This window comes from Schistocerca americana, chromosome 7 (assembly GCF_021461395.2).
Source record: "Schistocerca americana isolate TAMUIC-IGC-003095 chromosome 7, iqSchAmer2.1, whole genome shotgun sequence".
Lineage (NCBI taxonomy): Eukaryota > Metazoa > Arthropoda > Insecta > Orthoptera > Acrididae > Schistocerca > Schistocerca americana.
Window position 1 is genome coordinate 322038326 of NC_060125.1, and position 23000 is coordinate 322061325.

At 42.5% G+C, this 23000-nt stretch overlaps 1 protein-coding gene across 1 annotated transcript in view; it reads left to right on the plus strand.

Moving 5' to 3' along the window:
• LOC124622912 (B-cell lymphoma 6 protein homolog) overlaps window positions 1–23000 on the plus strand; it is a 379210-nt gene that overhangs the window by 261486 nt on the left and 94724 nt on the right. Inside the window, exon 5 of the mRNA XM_047148701.1 lies at window positions 2081–2251. Within this exon, the coding sequence (XP_047004657.1) occupies window positions 2081–2251 (171 nt within the window). The remainder of the gene's footprint in view (window positions 1–2080; window positions 2252–23000) is intronic.

Sequence of the window (23000 nt, forward strand, 5' to 3'; positions counted from 1 at the left end):
ACCGCGAAACTGCAGTTTTTAAGGAGTCAAATCTCGGGTTCTCTGGGTAACAGAGCTTTGGAATGCCCTTGCCCTAACGACGATTTGTACCCTTATCAGAAGAATGAGCATACTGTAGCTATACTACAGTGTAGGTTCGAAGTTGCCATGGCAAACTGATCATATCGCTTGGCTCTTTTGCATTAAGTGTGGGGGCTTAAAAAATCGGTCGCTGAGAAAACTCAGAAAAACCATGATTTTTTGGTACGAAAAGTACCAGTTCTGGGGATATCCACTTCTATAATTTCTGTTCACGATAAACGGTCGAAATTTTTACCATATACTCTTAAGACGATTTCTCGAGGAACTTAAACTTTTTTTCAATGTAGTTATGTGTTACCGCGATCCAGAGGTTATCGTACTTATGCAAGGAAAGTGTGCACGTAATATCCGATCGTAAATATAGTTATAAGTGACTTAATGAACACATGGCAAGGGTTCTGGTGCCATCGCAAGGGTTCTGATGTCACCGAACTATGATTTAGACGCCATTTTTTCACCGATAAACTTTATGACGTGTTGTCTCTAAATAACAGGCACTTTACTGCAAGTTCCATTCCAGTAGTACACTATTACCCAATTCGATAGGTTACAGATTCCCCAAAAATTGCGATTTATTTTTGTCTGAATATCACTTGAAGAAACATCATCACTTATGAGGAACGGCTACTTTCTCTTGTTGAGAGGTTTAATTTTGCTTTTTTTTATTAAAATACATTATAAATGGCGCAAGCTTACCTTGCAATACCTATTGCGACAGAATCGTGAAACAGAGTGTGTTATTGAAATGCAACAGGCGACTATGGTGATCAATAGCTTACGGAAAACGTTGTTTCGTTTTGTTGTAAAGTAAGGTAAGAAATTTCGCGTTTAATTTCATACTATCATAGTTGTCTAAGACTCTCAAAAAATTGTAGTATTGGATTAAAAAAAATAAAAAAAAGCCATAGCTTCCGCTGTATCGCCGTTGATAAGAAAGTTCCCTATGTTAACCATATAGCAAAATACTCTCGTCTTTGCATGCTACCACTTGCTAAAATCTCATGTCGATATCTCGAACGGTTCAGGAGATGTGCGTTATTGTATGAATATTTCAGTCCCGTGCACTTGCGGTCGGAAGTGATCACGCAACTTGCATTTTCTCGTGATTGGAGACAGGTAGAGATCTCCTCTCAAGTCTAAAGAAAATTTCAATATCTTATCAAAGTTTTATTCACAGCAACATATGGTGTAATATGCACCAAACGCAAAATCATAGCGATGCATGTTTGTCATTGCAAACATTTTCGAATTCCGCGCAGAATCGTTCTTAGAAGCTGCGGAAACTAATTGTTTTTACCGATTAGTTTATGTAAAATCGTGTGAGACTACAGAGCTAATGAGACGCGCGTAACGTTCTACGTGTACTGGCACTGCTGCATCTTGACTAGCGCGATAACCAGCGTTCTTTGTGTGCGTCCGTAAGCGAGTGTAACAGCACTCGACAGTACGGCGAGTCGGCACGCAGACTACCGGCTTTCTTTCTGTTCTCGCACTAACACAGCTAAAAGAAAGCACACACACCGATTTCCCAAACGAGAAGTGTTGCCCTTCGCCGTGGACCCTTATTAAATCTTTCCTGGACTGCTCCCATAACCATTTTCATTCTCTGTCCTGTGTGTTGTCGTTCGTACACGCACACACTTGTCACTGCGCTCCCTCAATACTGTAGCAATGACCGCTCACATCTGCCAGCGCTACAGATTAAAACTCGAGCGCTACTGCGACTTCGGAAACATGTAAATGTGAATTCTAATATTTGATTCCAAAGACTGATAAGAAGTAACATAGATACCAATCTGCATAATAAAATTTGGTACAAAACGGGGTAACAGCGGGAACTTCTCGCTCACCCCATATGTCGTCGGCAAGTCTTACACAGTAGTGTACTTTACTTCTGGAAAATATGCTATTGGGATTGGTGAAGATAGATGGGACAGCCTGTATGAAATCTACAGATACCCATAGCAATCATTAAGGCTTGTGTGTGCTTGGGCTGCAGATGTCAGGTGACCGGCTGCTGGTGCGCTGGGAGCGGCACGAGTGCGGCGTGCTGCGGAACCTGCGGCAGCTGCTGGCCGCCGAGGCGTTCGTCGACGTCACGCTGTGCTGCCAGGGGCGCCGGCTGCGCGCGCACCGCCTTCTCCTCTCCGCCTGCAGCCCCTACCTGCAGGTAGGTCGCCGCGCTCACCAAATGCCTTCAGCTGAATACCTTCCGAACTGCGGGGGCAGAATTGCTCACGATCACTACTTCCCAAATTGTGTTAAACACAGGCGGTTATAATTAAACTGCAGCTAATCACAGAGGTCCGGTGTCGGCTGTAAATATCGTATGGCAGCGATACTCCTAATCCGTCGATGCCGAACCGATTTATGCTGAAAAAAAAATTAGTTTCCAATTTGGCCACCAGGTGCAAATCTGGCGCTGTGAATGCGAAGAAGACATATAGCAATATTCTTATATTTAATGAAATACTAACAGGAAGAGGGAAACAAATGAGAAAGGCATAATGTTGATTTTATTATTAACCGCCACTTACACAATTTGTTCAATATGAGCAGAGACGTCGACGAAATGTTGTACAACGCCAGATTTGCACCTGGTGGCCAAAATAATAATTAATTCTTTTACAGCGTAAATCGGTTCCTCATTAACGCATTAGCTTATTTACCATGTTTTGCTACCATACGATAATCACAGTCTACACTGGATTTCTGTGAGTAGCTGTTCTTTACCACCCAGTATGATTGCATGTATGTGTTACTGACTCTCCCAGGCGAAAATAACTAGCAAAATTGATGACTGCAGCTTAGTCAAAACAATTTTCTAAATGTTATGTATAAACTAATTGCGTTTACAATTCGAAGTGAAGTTTATCGGAAACATCATCCAACAACACTACAGAACATCGAAGTTACAGGCGCCGGCCCCTGTATATATAGCTATATACAGTGTGATTCCGTGATGACATTACAAAATATCAGGGATAGAGAAGGATAAATGCATCAATTTGAGGTAAGGAACACTGGTAAAATCGTTCGACAGTGGAATACATGCACCGGTACTGCTTGGTAGATTAAAGGGTAGACAACTGTCACAGGTGGTAGCATGGACCAAAACAAGAAAAAGATCTACAGTATACGTGGGCTCTAAAAGACATACGTGAGAAGCTATGAGTACTTGTTCATTCTCGCTACTGTGAAACACATCTTTTCTAGTGAACAAGTCATGATATTTTGTTTGTGGGGTGCTCAACTGCACAGTCATCAGTGCCTGTACAAAGTCCCAATTTTCACACAGTCCAATTTTTTCACATTCCAATCTAACCACTATCATGATGATGATGATGAAATGATAAGGACAGCACAAACACCCAGTTCCTGGGCACAGAAAAATCCTCAGCTCAGCCGGGAATCGAATTCGTGACCCTTTGAACCAGAGATAGTAACGCTAGCCACTACACCACGAGCTGCGGACTGTATTGAACAAGTGCCCATAGCTCTTAACGTAGGAATTTTAGAGTCCATGTATACTGGACTTTTTTTCTTTTTTCGTCCATTCTGAAAGCTTTGACAGTTGTCCACTCTACAATCTTAGCAACAACAGTAACAGTACATGTTATCCACTGTCAAGGATATCAGAATGGTTTTCGCTTATAAGTCTCCACTTCTTTATATCTAGTACATGGATCCTTACCTCAAACTGATACATCTTCTCCACCATACTAGAAAGCTTGTTACATCAACACGGAATAACCTTGTATATGCATACATTTACAAGCGCCACCACCTATAACTCTGATGCTCTGTAGCGTCTTTGGATGACGTTTCCGGAAAAAGGTTTCTATCCTTATTTTGTTCCTCAAGACACCCCTCTGCATTCCCTCGAAGTTTGTCGTTGTAATGTTTAAACAACTTATATACATACACTGTCCGGTCACATTAATATGAGAGCCAGTCAAAGCCTTAAATAACCAAATTTTGGTGCACGAGATGAGCCGGAAAAGTGCCGGAAAAGTGTTAAGACTCTGGAAGTTACCAAAAGAGATGTGGGGCCTTGCCGAGTCCAGTACCGTGGCCAACAACGCTAAGTTTCTCTGTTGAAAATCCATGGCGTTAACACACAGATGGAGATGGTCCCACAGATTCTCGGTTGCTTTTAAATCAGGGAGTTAGGCGGCCATGGGAGTAGAGAAACTCATCCTGGTTCTCTTCGAAAAATGCACGTGCACTACGAGCTGTGTGACACGTTGCATTGTTCTGCTGGTAGATGCCATCATGCCAAGGAAAAGCAAACTACATGTAGGGGTGCACATGGTCCCCAAGGAAAGATGCATACTCGTATTCATCCATTGTGCCTCCCAGAATGACGAGATCATCCAGGGAATGCCACGATATCATTCTCCAGACCATAACGCTCCCTCCTCCGGTCTGGACCCTTCCGTCGACTATTGCAGGGTGTTTGCTTTCCAAGGTTTCACGCCGATTGGGCATAAAACGTGATTCCTCTGAAAAGGCAACCTTTCGCCACTCAATGGCGCCCAGTTGCTGTATTGGCGTGCAAATTCGAGCCTTCGCTGCCGGTGAACAGCAGTCAGCATGGGTGCACGAACCAGGCGCCTGTTGCAGAGGCCCATAAACAGCAACATTCGCTGAACAATCGTTGAGAAGACGCTATTGGTAGACCTTAGTTCATCTGGGCGTCTAGTTCCTCAGCAACTGCACATTCATTCATCCGAAAACATTTCCACAGCAGCCGTTCCCCCCGTCGTCTATGATCCATGGTGTACCATAGTTGCCTTATTGACAGTTTTGTACAGGGCAATGTTGCCATGAGTGGTGTACTTTAACCATGCCGGCATGCGAACAGTTTACAAACTTTGCCGTTTCGGAAATGCTTCTACCCCTCGCCTGAAAGTCAGTGATCATGCCCATTGGGACGTCAGGTGAATCTCTCGGTATCCGCGTTATAATAACGACTGCACTTTTTGCACACCCCCAACCCTCCACTGCTAGAGCTGCCACTTGCCGTCTGTAAGTGGTTATTGCACTGATGTCGAATATAGGTGGGTAATCACGTTAATGTGACTGGACTGCATAGATAAATCATGCAGACGGAACAGCCGATACATATACTGCCTAAAGAAAACGACGGAGATGATGGAAAAACCAATACCGTCAGTTTGAAGTATAAATCACAATCGTAAGACCGTAGTTTCGTAGTAAGAAAGCCAGGCAAAGGAAACGAGTTAAACGTTAATTGTATGCTGTTGAAATTCACAAAACCGTGAGGTAAGATTTACTCGAATATTAGTTTTGCAGTTTTTAAGTGCCCGATTAGGCCAGTGGCATAACAGTAGCCCAGTCAGTAAGACCAAAAGAGGTCAAATGTTTTACTTTATTTTTACATGATCAGGCCCGATGGACTGCTCGCTGATACAATTTTTCTTCTCCATAGGCTTCTATCCATTGCTGCTGTCTCTCATCCATCCACATCTATCGCTGACCATCACGGGTCTTTGTGGTGCCCCTGTCTCCACCTCTTGCTTGGCCTTCCCTGAGTCTCTTCCCTGTGCGGATGATATCCAGGACCTTCCTTGGCCACGAGTCATGTTCATCAGAGTCAGATGTCCAGTCCACAGAAAGCATTTGCTTCTGATGGTTCCTGCTATATCGATATCTTTGAACAGTTAATCTTGCTCATGGCTGTGTCTGATCCTCTATTTACCGAGTCCGCATCTCATGCTCGTGCGGTAGCGTTCTCGCGTCCCACGCCCGGGTTCCCGGGTTCGATTCCTGACGGGGTCAGGGATTTTCTCTGCCTCGTGATGACTGGGTGTTGTGTGATGTCCTTAGGTTAGTTAGGTTTAAGTAGTTCTAAGTTCTAGGGGACTGATGACCATAGATGTTAAGTCCCATAGTGCTCAGAGCCATTTGAATCTATTTACCGATGTTTGGGTCTAACACCAGACCACAGATCTTCTGCAGTACTTTTCTCTCAAATACAAGAAGTTTGTGAAAGTCCTGCTTTTGGATAATCCGTACCTCGCGGGCTGAGGCGCCTTGCCACGGTTCGCGCGGCTCCCCCCGCCTGATGTTCGAGTCTTCCCTTGGGCATGGGTGCGTGTGTTGTCCTTAGCATAAGTTAGTTTCAGTTAGTTTATGTAGTGTGTAATCCTAGGGTCCGATGATCTCAGCAGTTTGGTCCCATAGGAACTTACCACCAACTTCCAAATTTTTTTCCATACCTCGCAGCATATACTACCACAGGATGGATCAAGGATTTATATAACTGAATCTTGAAGCGTCTAGAGAGACATTTTGACTGAAACAGTTGTTTTAAGCTGCAGAAGGCTCGGTTTTATGCCTGGATCGTGGTGCTTATCTCTATTTCGTAGGACAAGAACTCTATGCTAAGTGCTCCCAGGTATTTAAATTTGTAGACTCTCTTGTAGGACCGGTCTTCGACCCGCAGTGACTGTAGTTTTCCATTATCTTGACATTGTTGATGAGTCATAACGAAGTAATATGTCTTGTCTTTGTTCGTCAGTAACCCAAATTTGCTGACAGCAATGTCAAATGCCTTGGCCGTTTGTTGTAATTGATCTTCCGAGATTCTTAGTAAGCGGATATCATCTGCGGATGCTAGATATGCCTTGTTCTTCCCTTCAACTTGGAGCCCTACGAATTTCTCTTTAAAAGTCTCACATATGAATTTCTCACGAGCAAAACTGAACCATTTCATTCCTTAGATCCATCATAATTTCAAATCCATCTGTTACTCGTTTTTCCATCTTTACCTGTTTCAATCAGGCTGATATTCACCAATGTGGCATCCCAAACTCAGGCTGCACAAACGATTTTACAGAAACTACTCGGTAAATAATTTTGATTTTTACTTTACTCAGAGTTTCATATATCAGCCGTATAATGAAGTGCCCAACATTTCGTCAACAGTCATAATTATTGTGATATTTAACACCGAAAACACTGAAAACTCGCAATTTCAGAACGTTGCAAAGAAAGATAGGGGTCGCTATGATTTTGCTTTTGTTGCATATTACGTCATATATTACAGTGTATGAAGTTTAGCTAACATGTTGAATTTTTCTTTAGACTTGAAGAAGGCCTCTGTCATGCATCTCGAGAAAACTGATCGTATGAAGTGCGCTGATTTGCGAACGTCTGTCTCAGCGATAATGTCAGAACGAAGTGCTCATAACATCCCTGATATCGGTTTGAGATATCAAAGAGAGATTTTGGCAAATGGTAGTACACAAAGAGAAGAGTATTTGATATTTCTTTCTTTCAATGAAACAACATAATTTTTAAGAGCTATTGATACCGGGTGAAACGAGATTCACTGTGGGTTTTGCAACGACGTAAGTGAAAAAATTACACGTGTATTTTTATGCCGACGATGTGCTTTTTCATACGATATTGACCTGATCTGTCGTCAGTGCTTCAAACAATAAACCACTTTTTCAGGATTCTGTTGCAACTGCATCTGCACTAGTATGTTAGTGAGATGACATTAGGTAAACGCCACTAAATTTTGACAAAATAAGACAATTTTAACAAGGCAACAAGAGAAATATAGATGTTACACAAAATTCGCTACTGATGACCCTTCTCTGAAAGTAAAGAAAACGTTAGCAGGTCAGTCGAAAATAAATCGCAGCTCTGCTGCATATTCAGCGCAATTCTGTAACCTAGTGTTTTAAGTAATGAACAGCTGATACTGAAACTTATAAAAGTATTTTCTTTCTACACCTCGATAATCTGAAATACACTTAAAGAACTCACAGTGTGTGATATTATTGGATTTCAGACATTTTGCATATGGGAAAAGGATAGCCACCGAGCTGTAGTTTGTAATAATACTAAGCATGACAACGCGAGAGTAAAGAAACGAAATCTGTTTATAACGTGCGCTTATACCAAGACGCGCGGCCAGCGTTTAAAAGGTACTTTTAAACACTATGACTCGCTGGGCGCAGGTATTTAAAATCATTGCCGCAGCGCTTGATAGCAAGAAGCTGCGAAACAGAAGAAAGAACAATTTATCATTTGTTAGGAAAATTCTAGAGTCTTTATAGTTAGTTGTACTTCTGGTCGCCGATATGTTAACATGTACTTCATTACCTTTGATGTTTGGTAGCCGACTTGTTAAGACGTGTTGTGTAGCACCGCTACATGTTTTATTTCATTTAGTGTGAAAAACCACGTTATCACTAAGAAAAAAGAAACGCTTTTGTAAACCTTGTGACGATAAAAAATGCTTACGCGCACGCCTGGACATTTAATTTTTACAAAATATCACACACAAAAAAAGCAGCGATTGTTGGACTGCTCCATGTATGAGAAAAACATAAAAAAGTAAGTTTTGTATTCATTGTAAATTTGTTAATGTTTATAGTTTAACGCCTTTGTTCTTTGAGAATATATTGATGCTTCACTGCACAAAAAATCTATGCTTATCCTTTTCTTTAAATTAACCGCAAATAATGTTTATGTTTAAATGAACTTAGTTACAGGTTCGCTCTTTATCGCGGTGTCTCGATTGTATTTAGGAGACCATTAATGTGTTCAATTTCCGATCTGACAACTTTTTTACAAAATTTCACTGTTGTGCATTTATTTCCAATTTTTTTTTATTATTCGAATAGGTCCCTTAGGTAATTTCATTGAAGAGTCTGATTGCGTGAAAGCAATCCGGGTTAAGAGGTCATTTGAGAAACTATTTTCACGCAATCAATCTGTACGTCTCCTGAACACAATCGAGAACCGACGCATCGTCGATCATTCATTAATTTTTCTCTCTTTCCAAGTCGTACAAAAAAAAAACGGCCAAGGAGAACTGCCGTGAGTACGCAATCTAGTGTTAAAAGGTTGCATTCTTTATCTTGTCGGCAAACATTGCCATAAATTATCATCATCAATGTTATATTTGGTTAAATACGAAAAGCAAAAAACCTTTTAACGCTAGAAGTGCTGACACTTCACGAAAGAAAGTTGTCTACGAATGTCAAGGATAGAAAACACCTTTCCAGTTCAGACGGCCGAACCTACCCCTCGGGGTCTCCCAACCGCTCATGCCATGCAACTTTACATTACTAAGTGAAGACATAGACAATTTTGGTTTTTCAACTGACATTCAGTAAGATTAAAACCTCTTATGTTTTTTCTATATCAGTTGGCAAAATATTTCTTTCAAAATGTAACCTGTCTTAGTTTTACTTCCCGACTTTTGTTTAAATGTTGCAGTGAATCAGTGTGTTCTCCTCATGAAACTTTATTGTGTAAATTTCATAACCTTGTTCAGTACAATCGAATTCTCATAATTTAGAGGAGTCTCTGATTTATAGCTTTTAAGAATTTTTTAAAAAGGAGGATTGGGCACTATAGCTGTTTGTCACTTCTTGATTGAAATGCTACGAGTTTCGGTCAAACATTGGGCTTTCTACAGTAATTAAAAAGACAGTAACATAGGTTTAAATATGATCATTTATGTCAAAAGCATCATTTTCCATTTACTTTAGCTCAATTATAAAATGCAGGAAAGGAACACATTGTCAGAGAGATGCACACTGCCAGGATGAAGGCTGTTGTCTACAACAGTACTCAGTAACTGCAAGAACGGTGGTTTTGTAAGCGGTGAAATCTTCCAACAAATTTCACTGTGATGTCTGCCTCCAGCACTGGTACTCCTACACGGGCATTCGGCATTAAAATGCTGTGGACTGAGACTCTTATAAACTTATTGATTGTGGCTAATTGCCTTGACTCATCATCAGTCGTGCACCCAAATGCTCTTAATATACTATTCTTTTGTGTTAAGGGGTAGCTACCAGACATGATAACAGCACTGATTATAAGCACACTGGTCTCTTTCGCCTCGTCTGATTTCTGCGTCGTACAGACGATGTTGCTTTATCCATCATCCCCGTTATTTTCTTCAGGCAATATTTGTGCTGTCCTTTCTGTCTACATTATTTATCCATTACGTTATACAGCCCGTTATGTTTTTTTTTTTAAATTAAATGATTTACTTCTAAGTCTATACTTATTTCTGAAATTATTTTCCTTCCTCTTGCTGCTAGCTATGGTGTTACTTCTGAAAGTTTCATTCGTTTGGCCTAAAACATAATTTCTGTTTTGCGGAACCCACATTTCACTTCCATATAAAGATCTGGATACACAAAATTTTTAACGAATCATCATAGTTCCTGTTTTTTACATTTTAAAACCAGCTCGTCTTCCTATATTTAAGTACAGTTCCTCTTTGGAATATAACACGTGACTTATGAATTTAAATATATTTATTAGGTCTGGAAGTTGCTACAAGGAAGTATTTTGTGCCATGGAGAAGCGTACGTTTGAAGAAGAGTTGAGCAAAGTATTTTTCCCTTCAACATATGTCTCGCGAAAGAACCACGAAAAGAATTAGAGAAATGGAGCTCATGCGGAAGTTTATCGATAATCGTTCTTCCCACGCACCATGTACGAATGGAATAGAGGATGGGGAAACGACAATGGTACTACACATACTGCACGGGGACTTGTGGATATACAGAGTGTGAATGATAATTGTTTACGACGTACCACAGTGGTGTAGAGGAAGACGAGAGAAGCAATTGGATGTAAGACACTTGTGTCCTATCAGGTCGGCAAAACTACTCACAAATCGCCTACAAAATCCATGTATAAGCTACAGTGCCTGCACGTCATGCAAAATTTTCAATATTCTCTCGCTCTCTGTGTGCAAACTATTAGTCCTAGAGAAAGCATGAACGGGACCTTTTTGTAGAAAATTCATCATCATCATCATCATCATCATCATCATTTACGACTGATTATGCCTTTCAACGTTCAGTCTGGAGGATAGCCCCCTTATAAAATTCCTCCATGATCCCCTATTCGGTGCTAACATTGGTGCCTCTTCTGATGTTAAACCTATTACTTCAAAATCATTCTGAACCGAATCCAGGTACCTTCTCCTTGGTCTGCCCCGACTCCTCCTACCCTCTACTGCTGAACTCATGAGTCTCTTGGGTAACCTTGCTTCTCCCAAGCGTGTAAAATGACCCCACCATCTAAGCCTGTTCGCCCTGACTGCTACATCTATAGAGTTCATTCCCAGTTTTTCTTTGATTTCCTCATTGTGGACACCCTCCTGCCATTGTTCCCATCTACTAGTACCTGCAATCATCCTAGCTACTTTCATATCCGTAACCTCAACCTTGTTGATAAGGTAACCTGAATCCACCCAGCTTTCGCTCCCATACAACAAAGTTGGTCGAAAGATTGAACGGTGCACAGATAACTTAGTCTTGGTACTGACTTCCTTCTTGCAGAAGAGAGTAGATCGTATCTGAGCGCTCACTGCATTAGCTTTGCTACACCTCGCTTCCAGTTCTTTCACTATGTTGCCATCCTGTGAGAATATGCATCCTAAGTACTTGAAACCGTCCACCTGTTCTAACTTTGTTCCTCCTATTTGGCACTCAATCCGTTTATATTTCCTTCCCACTGACATTACTTTCGTGTTGGAGATGCTAATCTTCATACCATGGTCCTTACATTTCTGATCTAGCTCTGAAATATTACTTTGCAAACTTTCAGTCGAATCTGCCATCTCATTTAAGTCATCCGCATATGCAAGACTCCTTATTTTGTGTTCACATATCTTAATCTCACCCAGCCAGTCTATTGTTCTCAACATATGATCCATAAATAATATGAACAACAGTGGAGACAGGTTGCAGCCTTGTCTTACCCCTGAAACTACTCTGAACCATGAACTCAATTTACCGTCAACTCTAACTGCTGCCTGACTATCCATGTAAAGACCTTTAATTGCTTGCAAAAGTTTGCCTCCTATTCCATAATCTCGTAGAACAGACAATAACTTCCTCTTAGGAACCCGGTCATACGCCTTTTCTAGATCTATAAAGCATAGATACAATTCCCTGTTCCACTCATAACACTTCTCCATTATTTGCCGTAAGCTAAAGATCTGGTCCTGACAACCTCTAAGAGGCCTAAACCCACACTGATTTTCATCCAATTTGTCCTCAAGTAATACTCGCACTTTCCTTTCAACAATACCTGAGAAGATTTTATCCACAACACTGATTAAAGAGATACCTCTGTAGTTGCTACAATCTTTTCTGTTTTCATGTTTAAAGATTGGTGTGATTACTGCTTTAGTCCAGTCTGATGGAACCTGTCCCGATTCCCACGCCATTTCAATTATCCTGTGTAGCCAATTAAGACCTGACATTCCACTGTATTTGATGAGTTCCGACTTAATTTCATCCACCCCAGCTGCTTTATTGCACTGCAATCTATTGACCATGTTCTCCACTTCCTCAAATGTGATCCTATTTCCATCATCATTCCTATCCCATTCTACCTCGAAATCTGAAACATTACTGATCGTATTTTCACCTACATTGAGCAACTCTTCAAAATATTCCCTCCATCTGCCCAAGGCATCCGCAGGATTCACCAGCAGTTTTCCTGACCTGTCCAAAATACTTGTCATTTCGTTCTTACCTCCCTTTCGAAGACTGCTAATTACACTCCAGAATGGTTTTCTAGCAGCTTCAATGTAATTTAATTTTGTACTGGGATATGTTTTCGCTGGAGGTTGCTGTTTTCGTGATATTAAAGAAAATTACAAAAGTGGTCCTCAAACGCACACCCGTCCCCCACGCTCACCCTCGTCGATCCGGATTTTTAGTAGGTTGTTCATGATACACGTACCACCGTATAAAAATTTGAAGGCTACACATTATTTCCCATATTCGACCTTTTTCCAAGGAAAGACAAAGCCTACAAGAAACGATAATGGTGTTAGATTCATTAGTTTCGCCATATCAATGGCTTTGTCCATCTCCAGCACGAACTTCAAGTATATACACTAAGTACAAAGTATATACATAAGGGGAACCGGGAGTCACCAGAAGCGAGGACAATAAACCATATAGACCACATGGCCATAGATATAAGACCTAAAAGGCAGACTCACATGTTGCCAAGGTAGTTTCAACAACGCAGCAGAAGTTTCGCTAGGAAGTCCTTACACATCCTCCATACAGTCCCGCTCTCTCCCCACGAAATTTCATATTTCTGGAGCCCCGAAGGAAGACATTTCTGTTCATCTATTTGCTTCGGACGAAAAGGTGCACGCCTGGGTAGGCAATTGCATACATTTTTCCATGAAGGCGTTGACCGTCTTGTCTCCTAGGAGGATAAATATACGACGGTTGGAACTTAAATAGTGGCAGCTATTTATTCACAACCGATACAAAAGAGTTACTTATTTGCACCTGCCACTGTCCTCCAAAGAAGTCACCAGCGTTGTGTAGAACCCGTTGCCAGCGATGTGGAAGGCGTAGTATACCGTTAGCAGAGCCTGTTCTGTTGATGGTGCGAATGGAGCGGTGTACTGCCTGTCGAATCTCTGGAACAGTTCTGAAGCGAATGCCACAAAGTGGTTCCTTCATCTTCTGAATCAAATCGAAGGTATTAAGTCGTATTACTGTTCGTTTTTGGAGCATCACCTGCGACCAGCTTTGCCAAATAAGCGTCGACACTTTCTGGCCAACCCACCTATCATTTTGCACGACAATGCACGGGCGCATACAGCGCAAGCTGTGGCTGCTCTGTTCGGTCGATGGGACTGGGAAGTACTGTACCATCCACCATACTCCCGGGCCTTAAGTCCTTGTGACTATCAGGTCTCCTCAGGCGTTCTGCAAGCGCCTATGAATATCAGCGATGCGCTGGTTTTCCGCCGAGAGAAGCTCTGCTTGGAACGCACCTCGATTACAGAGGCTATTTTGGAGGATACGTGCTGCGCCGCTACCTATCTATCGGAATTACATGAAACTGTAGGGGTTGAAGTGGGAATTTTCCACGATGTCCCACAAGAAAGCCCACTTTTTTTCAGTCAAAACTGGCAAAGAAATTAATGTTGCATTAATTATTGAACCTTCCCCATTCCCTTCCCCCCCCCCCCCCCCCCCATACATGATTTTTAATATTTACGATGTGTCTGCAGCTTTTAGGAATTTTAATGTGGTTCACAGTGTTTAGTGCTATCAAAATAAATTGGACATGATCCTGAAAAGGTCGAATATTCGTACATATACTTTTTGGCAACATTCTTCATCAGTTCCCTATCATTTCTCACCAGTAACTTGTCTAGTACAATCTGCCGTTGTGGATGTGTCAACGCATGTCCGCAATTGCTAATGTTAAGTCTAGAAAAAAATACTGGTTTGTCTCTGAATTATGTTTGTGTCTATAGTAAAGCAGACGGAAAGGACGAAGGTGTTCGTTCAAAATTTAGACTTGATGGATAATGAGTAAGACTTGATTGACAGTGCTAGAACTTAAGCAACGACAGGATCGCAGAGAGAGGAAGAGATCGAAAATGCCACTTCATATGCTGATACGCAAAAGTTAAGCAAGTCTCTTTATTCTTTCTGTTGGAAGACGCATCCTCGACATTGAAAATTTCTACTGCCCCCAATCAACCATCATATTTTTAACTATCTGAAGCGATCAGTGCATTCAAGACTTGTACAGTAATATGTGACACACACTCAGATTGGCAGTAATTTAGAGAGAGTTTCACTTGACAGTTAATGACACTTTATTGCTTGAAATGTGTTTGTGCGAATTTTAGGCTTTAAAGGAGACGGCTCTCCTTCCAGCTGAAATGAAGTTGGCCACTGATCGAACTTGTCCCACGAGATCTGGGCGTCTGTGGGAGAGTGGACGGTTCAGTTCTGCCAAGTTACACGTTAGCTGCTCTCTTCTTGATTGCTCCAAGTCCTTTACAGTATCTGCATTTATCTACAAGAGTTACGGACACCTCTCATTAGATCTGACTAATCTGTACACTCAGACATATATCGCAGACGAAAGCACGCTAATGAAGTAGGCTGGAAATGACTGCGGAGTGGGAGAGATGGCACACATTAAGTGCTTCATTTATCTCGGCCTGATCGCGTCTATTGCTTGTTTCATTTATTGCCTGCGTCGAAAACGTTGAAACTTGAAATTACTTCAGCTCTCATTCCTGCATATATCTCACACACAGTCATGAACTAATGGTAGAAGAGCACTCCCACCCGGAATGGGAATATGTGGTTCCCGTAATATCTCGTTAAATCAGAAAAGTCTCACCGCGGTAGCACGGGCGCCAATTTATTTCCTCCCGTATACTGTTAATATTCCCTTCGCAAAGTACTGGCCTTTCACAGGATAATATCACTTAGCTTATCGTTCTTGCTTTGGTATCATGAAATCCAATATTCGTTACATTCGGACGACGGTCGATGGAATGTTCGAATATGTTTATCTTGTTTCTGTTTTCGCAGTCCATTATCTTGACCAAATGAAACAGGAGACGATTATAGATATTCAGGATAGGATTATGCTCGTGGGTTACTGACGAATCTAACTATATTTGTTAACAAATAACCAAAAAAATGGCTCTGAGCACTATGGGACTTAACTTCTGAGGTCATCAGTCCCCTAGAACTTAGAACTACTTAAACCTAACTAACCTAAGGACATCATACACATCCATGCCCGAGGCAGGATTCGAACCTGCGACCGTAGCGGTCGCGCGGTTCCAGACTGTAGCGCCTAGAACCGCTCGGCCACCCCAGCCGGCAACAAATAACCATTTGAGTATATGTAAGAAAGGTAGCGGTGACTGTAACGGGCAGTCAGGGTTTACTATGTAAGCAGTTTTCCAAGTAAGGAATATTGACCGTAGGCTAATCGGACACAAAACGTCGTGTTATAACAAAAAATTTCAAACACACGTGGTACAAGTGCCGTACTTCCACGTGTGTATTTTTGGAATTAAATAACTCAGTGGAATCATATGAGATAGGCAAGGTCGACGGTGGTGTGGCTAATGATTATAATAAGAACTAGCAGCAGAGCATTTATGTAAACAAGTAACTTAACATGACTACAGAACAGTGAGTGCTTTCCCTCTCTCTCTCTCTCTCTCTCTCTCTCTCTCTCTCTCTCTCTCTCCCTCCCCCTCCCCTCCCTCCCTCCCTCCTTCCCCACACCCCGCCCTACTATGTACTATGCACACTGAGCGTAATGCCAGGGTATCCGATAGTGCAAATAGAACACATGCAATGCTCGTTTCTTTAACACAACAACACTTAAGAGTACGGTATGCTGATGCAGGATAAGCAGATCCAATGCTCGTTGTTTCGACAAAATAATAAGTAAGTTATGCTTGCAGTAGACCACTACGCACAACGACAAGGTCGACACAGTGAAGAGAGCGGATTGGGAATAGAACTTGTTATATTTGTTTCTGATGGGTAGCCTAACCAGGACAAGTTAAAAGGCCTAGAAATCTAAGTCAAAAGTTATATTAACAGTGACTTATTTGCTATAATGACTGACATAAATCACAATGAGATGAACAAAATTAAAAAATGACACAGTGGGAGGTACCAGAAACTGTGGAATTTGTAAGACTCTACTTCGCTAGTAGTTTTGACGTTGTGTCAACGCCATCTTCAGGCTCGTACACTTTGATGAAATCAGTTGTGTGTGGCAAAGTCTAGCAGTCTGCGGTGAGACCAACACGTGCACCACATGGATGGTGGGCAGTAACTAGAAGAAGAACAAGAAGAAGACTAATCTGGGCAGCTCGCGTAATGAAAGTCAATGTTACAACACGAAGCCACAAATACAAGCAAAACAAGCAACAAAAGTTGAGTGGCAAGGTAAGCAAGTAACGAGATACACAGAATTTGGATTGCGCTACCGCAGTTGCGCTACTTACAGTCCCTTAAGCCTGCCACCGTTGCCGAGCGGTTCTAAGCGCTTCAGTCCGGAACCTCGCTGCTGCTACGGCCCCACGTTCGAATCTTGCCTCGGGCATGGATGTGTGTGATGTCCTTAGGTTAATTAAGTTTAAGTAATTCTAAGTCTGCCCGCCCGGTTGGCCGTGCGGTCTAACCCACAGCTTTCCGGGCGGGAAGGAGCGCCTGGTCCCCGGAACGAATCCGCCCGGCGGATTTGTGTCGAGGCCCGGTGAACTGGCCAGTCTGTGGATGGTTTTTAGGCGGTTTTCCATCTGCCTCGGCGAATGTGGGCTGGTTCCCCTTATTCTGCCTTAGTTACACTATGTCGGCGATTGCTGCTCTACCACGCAAACATAGGGGCTACACTCGTCTGGTGTGAGACGTTCCCTGGGGTGTCCCCCCTGGATTCGGTGTGGGGTGGCGGAGGAGTGAAGTGGACTGCGGTAGTCGTCGTGGGGTTGTGGACCACTGCGGCTGCGGCGGGGACGGAGCCTCTCCGTCGTTTCTAGGTCCCCGGTTAAAATACAATACAAATTTCAAGTCTAGGGGATTGATGACCTCAGATATTAAGTCCTATAGTGCTTAGAGGGTAATACACCGTGGTCTGGGGGTAGCATCTTTCTTTGATTCATAATCAAAACGTCTTCGGTCCCGGGTTCGATCCCCGAAACTGCCTAAATTTTGATAACTAATCAGCTTTGGCCGCCGAAGACTTCCGGCATAAGAAGTCAGCCTCATTCTGCCAACGACCTTGTCAAAGAGGGCGGAGGAACGGATAGAGGTTCAGGGCACTCTCTTGCCCTAGGGATGGGAAATTGCCCCTAAAGGCGAAAGACTCAGCAATGATCAACGACATGAGGCAATGGAAACCACTGCATTAAAGACACGTAACGTGTATCCACATGACAAGTGGCCTGTAATTGAAGAAGTGTCATGATGATCTCTCCATTGGCAAAAGATTCCGGAATAATCCCCCATTCGGATCTCCGGGAGGGGACTGCCAAGGGGGAGGTTACCATGAGAAAAAGATGAATAATCAACGAAAGGATAACGTTCTACAAGTCGGGGCGCGGAATGTCAGAAGCTTGAACGTGGTAGGGAAACTAGAAAATCTGAAAAGGGAAATGCAAAGGCTCAATCTAGATATAGTAGGGGTCAGTGAAGTGAAGTGGAAGGAAGACAAGGATTTCTGGTCAGATGAGTATCGGGTAATATCAACAGCAGCAGAAAATGGTATAACTGGTGCAGGATTCGTTACTGTGAACAGTTCAGTGACCGGGTTGTTCTAATCAGAATCGACAGCATACCAACACCGACAACGATAGTTCAGGTATACATGCCGACGTCGCAAGCTGAAGATGAACAGATAGAGAAAGTGTATGAGGATATTGAAAGGGTAATGCAGTATGTAAACGGGACGAAAATCTAATAGTCATGGGCGACTGGAATGCAGTTGTAGGGGAAGGAGTAGAAGAAAAGGTTACAGGAGAATATGGGCTTGGGACAAGGAATGAAATAGGAGAAAGACTAATTGAGTTCTGTAACAAGTTTCAGCTAGTAATAGCGAATACCCTGTTCAAGAATCACAAGAGGAGGAGGTACACTTGCAAAAGGCCGGGAGATACGGGAAGATTTCAATTAGATTACATCATGGTCAGACAGAGATTCCGAAATCAGATACTGGATTGTAGGCGTACCCAGGAGCAGATATAGACTCAGATCACAATATAGTAGTGATGAAGAGTAGGCTGAAGTTCAAGACATTAGTCAGGAAGAATCAATACGCAAAGAAGTGGGATACGGAAGTACTAAGGAATGACGAGGTACGTTTGAAGTTCTCTAACGCTATAGATACAGCAATAAGGAATAGCGCAGTAGGCAGTACAGTTGAAGAGGAATGGACATCTCTAAAAATGGCCATCACAGAAGTTGGGAAGGAAAACATAGGTACAAAGAAGGTAGCTGCGAAGAACCATGGATAACAGAAGAAATACTTTGGTTGATTGATGAAAGGAGGATGTACAAACATGATCCGGGAAAATCAGGAATACAGAAATACAAGTCCGTGAGGAATGAAATAAATAGGAAGTGCAGGAAAGCTAAGAAGAAATATGAAGACATCGAAAAAGATATGATGGTCGGAAGGACAGACTCAGCATACAGGAACGTCAAAACCACCTTTGGTGACATTAAAAGCAACGGTGGTAACATTAAGAGTGCAACGGGAATTCCACTGTTAAATGCAGAGGAGAGAGCAGGTAGGTGGAAAGAATACATTCAATGACTCTATGAGGGTGAAGATTTGTCTGATGTGATAGAAGAAGAAATAGGAGTCGATTTAGAAGAGATAGGGGATCCAGTATTAGAATCGGAATTTAAAAGAGCTTTGGAGGACTTACCGTCAAATAAGGCAGAAGGGATAGATAACATTCCATCAGAATTTCCAAAATCATTGGGGGAAGTGGCAACAAAACGACTATTCACGTTGGTGTGTAGAATACATGAGTCTGGCGATATACCATCTGACTTTCGGAAAAGCATCATCCACACAATTCCGAAGACGGCAAGAGCTGACAAGTGCGAGAATTATCGCACAATCAGCTTAACAGCTCATGCATCGAAGCTGCTTACAAGAATAATATACAGAAGAATGGAAAAGAAAATTGTGAATGCGCTAGGTGACGATCAGTTTGGCTTTAGGAAAAGTAAAGGGACGAGAGAGGCAATTCTGACGTTACGGCTAATAATGGAAGCAAGGCTAAAGAAAAATCAAGACACTTTCATAGGATTTGTCGACCTGGAAAAAGCGTTCGACAATATAAAATGGTGCAAGCTGTTCGAGATTCTGAAAAAAGTAGGGGTAAGCTATAGGGAGAGACGGGTCATATACAATATGTAAAACAACCAAGAGGGAATAATAAGAGTGGACGATCAAGAACGAAGTGCTCGTATTAAGAAGGGTGTGAAGACAAGGTTGTAGCTTTTCGCCCCTACTCTTCAATCTGTACATCGAGGAAGCAATGATGGAAATAAAAGAAAGGTTCAGGAGTGGAATTAAAATACAAGGTGAAAGGATATCAATGATACGATTCGCTGATGCATTGCTATCCTGAGTGAAAGTGGAGAAGAATTAAATGATCTGCTGAACGGAATGAACAGTCTAGTGAGTACACAGTATGGTTTGAGAGTAAATCGGAGAAAGACGAAGGTAATGAGAAGTAGTAGAAATGAGAACAGCGAGAAACTTAACATCAGGATTGATGGTCACGAAGTCAATGAAGTTAAGGAATTCTGCTACCTAGGCAGTAAAATAACCAATGACGGGCGAAGCAAGAAGGACATCAAAAGCAGACTCGCTATGGCAAAAAAGGCATTTCTGGCCAAGAGAAGTCTACTAATATCAAATACCGGCCTTAATTTGAGGAAGAAATTTCTGAGGCTGTACGTCTGGAGTACAGCATTGTATGGTAGTGAAACATGGACTGTGGGAAAACCGGAACAGAAGAGAATCGAAGCTTTTGAGATGTGGTGCTATAGGCGAATGTTGAAAATTAGGTGGACTGATAAGGAAAGGAATGAGGAGGTTCTAGGCAGAATCGGAGAGGAAAGGAATATGTGGACAACACTGATAAGGAGAAGGGACAGGATGATAGGACATCTGCTAAGACATGAGGGAATGACTTCCATGGTACTAGAGGGAGCTGTAGAGGGCAAAAACTGTAGAGGAAGACAGAGATTGGAATACGTCAAGCAAATAATTGAGGACGTAGGTTGCAAGTGGTACTCTGAGATGAAGAGGTTAGCACAGGAAAGGAGTTCGTGGCGGGCCGCATCGAACCAGTCAGTAGATTGATGACAAAAAAAGAAAAAAAAGGGCTTAGAGCCATTTGAACCATACATTCCGTTAAACAGCTACCACCAGCACCAAACGACGGCTGGAGATTACGCCCGCTCTATCGGACCGAAGCAAAACTCTCTGGCCACGACGGCCCGGAACAGAATACTCTCCGCATGACAGTGGGAATAGAATATCCGCAATCCAAGTTCATGGCCCACAAGTTTCTACTCTCTAAAAAATACTCTACTTGGAGGGAATGGTGTTGCGAATGTGAAAACTAAGAACTGTTGCTAAGTTCACGAGAAACAGGGGAAAGCGCAAGTAACTTCCCTCCTTCTTCTTACAAGACGCACATTTTTTAACACAAAGTTGGCACTCGACCAAGCAGTGTCTCCTCTATTGGTTAACTATACGTTCCAAGAACTCTGTCCGTAACGATGCAATCCTATTGGTTGAACCAAATTTTTAGAGTGAACTCTTCCACTATGGCGATGTGGTGCAACGGCGTAGAAACTTTACAAGTCACACAGCAAACAATTAATGTCGCTATCGTTTTTTCTCTGGGAACTGTGGTGCGACTGTGGCGTACATTGACACCAGATGCGCAGGTGCCAGCCCCGCGTTCAGTAGTCGCGTACCGTGTTGTTGGCCGAGTTCAGTGTACTGCCCATTCCCCCAAAGTAGACCCCTCGACTTAATGAGATTCAGAGACTGTTTCTCTGCCGACAAAAGAGGCTATAGACTCGCTTCCGGCAGCACACTACTCACCGTGGCGAGCTCAGGGCTGCCTTCTCAGACACAATGCTCCAGTGTACTCACTATATAACTGCAAAATAACCTCGTAAAAATGAAATAATATCACGTGGTGATGCGTGTCATATCGTCACACTATGACTAACGACATAACACTACGTTATTATTAAGCATGCTCAAAAGTAACACTGCAAATTTTGAGAACAACGTAATGTCGACAATGACTCCTGTGACTTAATTACGTAATACTACCAAATTATAAGGGGCGATCAAAAAGTTTCCACGAGAAGGCCTTACATTCCAGAATCGGTATACTAATGAGGCGAAACTGTCGAGAGCTTTGAGGCAATATACCACCAACGCATCAGGTTGATGATACCCGTTTTTTAAAACACCGTGTCCCACTGCGTGAAGAAGTCCATAACTGCCTGCTACACATCCTCGCGCCGGCAGGAATTGTCGACCCTTCAGTGCATTTTTAAAGGACCGAGGACGTAATAATCACAAGAGGAGAGAGCAGGACTATGGGCCCGGTGCTCGAGTGTCTCCCACTCGTCCATAACGGATGACTTCGGCCTCCCCAGATCGACCGGTGTCTCGTGTCGAACCTCAACCAGCACGGAGCTTGGCCCACCATTCCACACTGGTGGTTTTCGACATACATGCTGCTCCATACATTCTTCATTCTCTAATTGGTGTCTATCGGTGTCTGTCCTTCAGCAGCTAAGAAAAGAATAACGACACATAGGAACTGTTTGGACGCATTTGGTAATAAAGTCGCCATAGTTCATGTCTCCGCATTTACCGCACGTCGCAAAGACACGACTTCAGCATTAATCTCTTGCCTACGTGTCGGTGCTTACACACCCGCATCGAAGTCTCGCTTTGTTTCAAATATACTGCAACAATACCCTCAACCGGAAACTTCTTGCTGGCTCTTTGTATTTCACGAAGCAAAAATATGGTCCCTCTAAAAAAATGAATTTTAGCACTAATGAGCATTCTAACTTAAATGGTGCTGTTCAAAATTATCATTTCTTTTCAGTGTAACTGTTCATTCTTTCACTCATTGTTCTATTATTGCACAACAGACCTTACTTTATCAATATCGCTAAAATACCCATGTAAACTTTGAATTACGCTACTATCACCCCAACAGTTTGCACAAACAAATCTGCAGTTTATGAAGTTCGTTACACTTGTCTGTGTTGCTTGACTTCCGCAGTGTCGAAATAAGTATCGAAATTTGGACTTAGGTTGAAACCAACAGTCGAGATCGCAATAAGATTTGTTTATTTACCGATTTCGGCTATGTTAAAGCCATCTTCAGAATTTTTCCTCCCTATGGCTGTGCTGTGGGAATTAGTGAAGTTCAGTGGCAGGAGGAACAAGACTTCTGATCGGGTGACTACAGGATTATAAACACAAAATCAAATAGGGGTAATGCAGGAGTGGGTTTAATAATG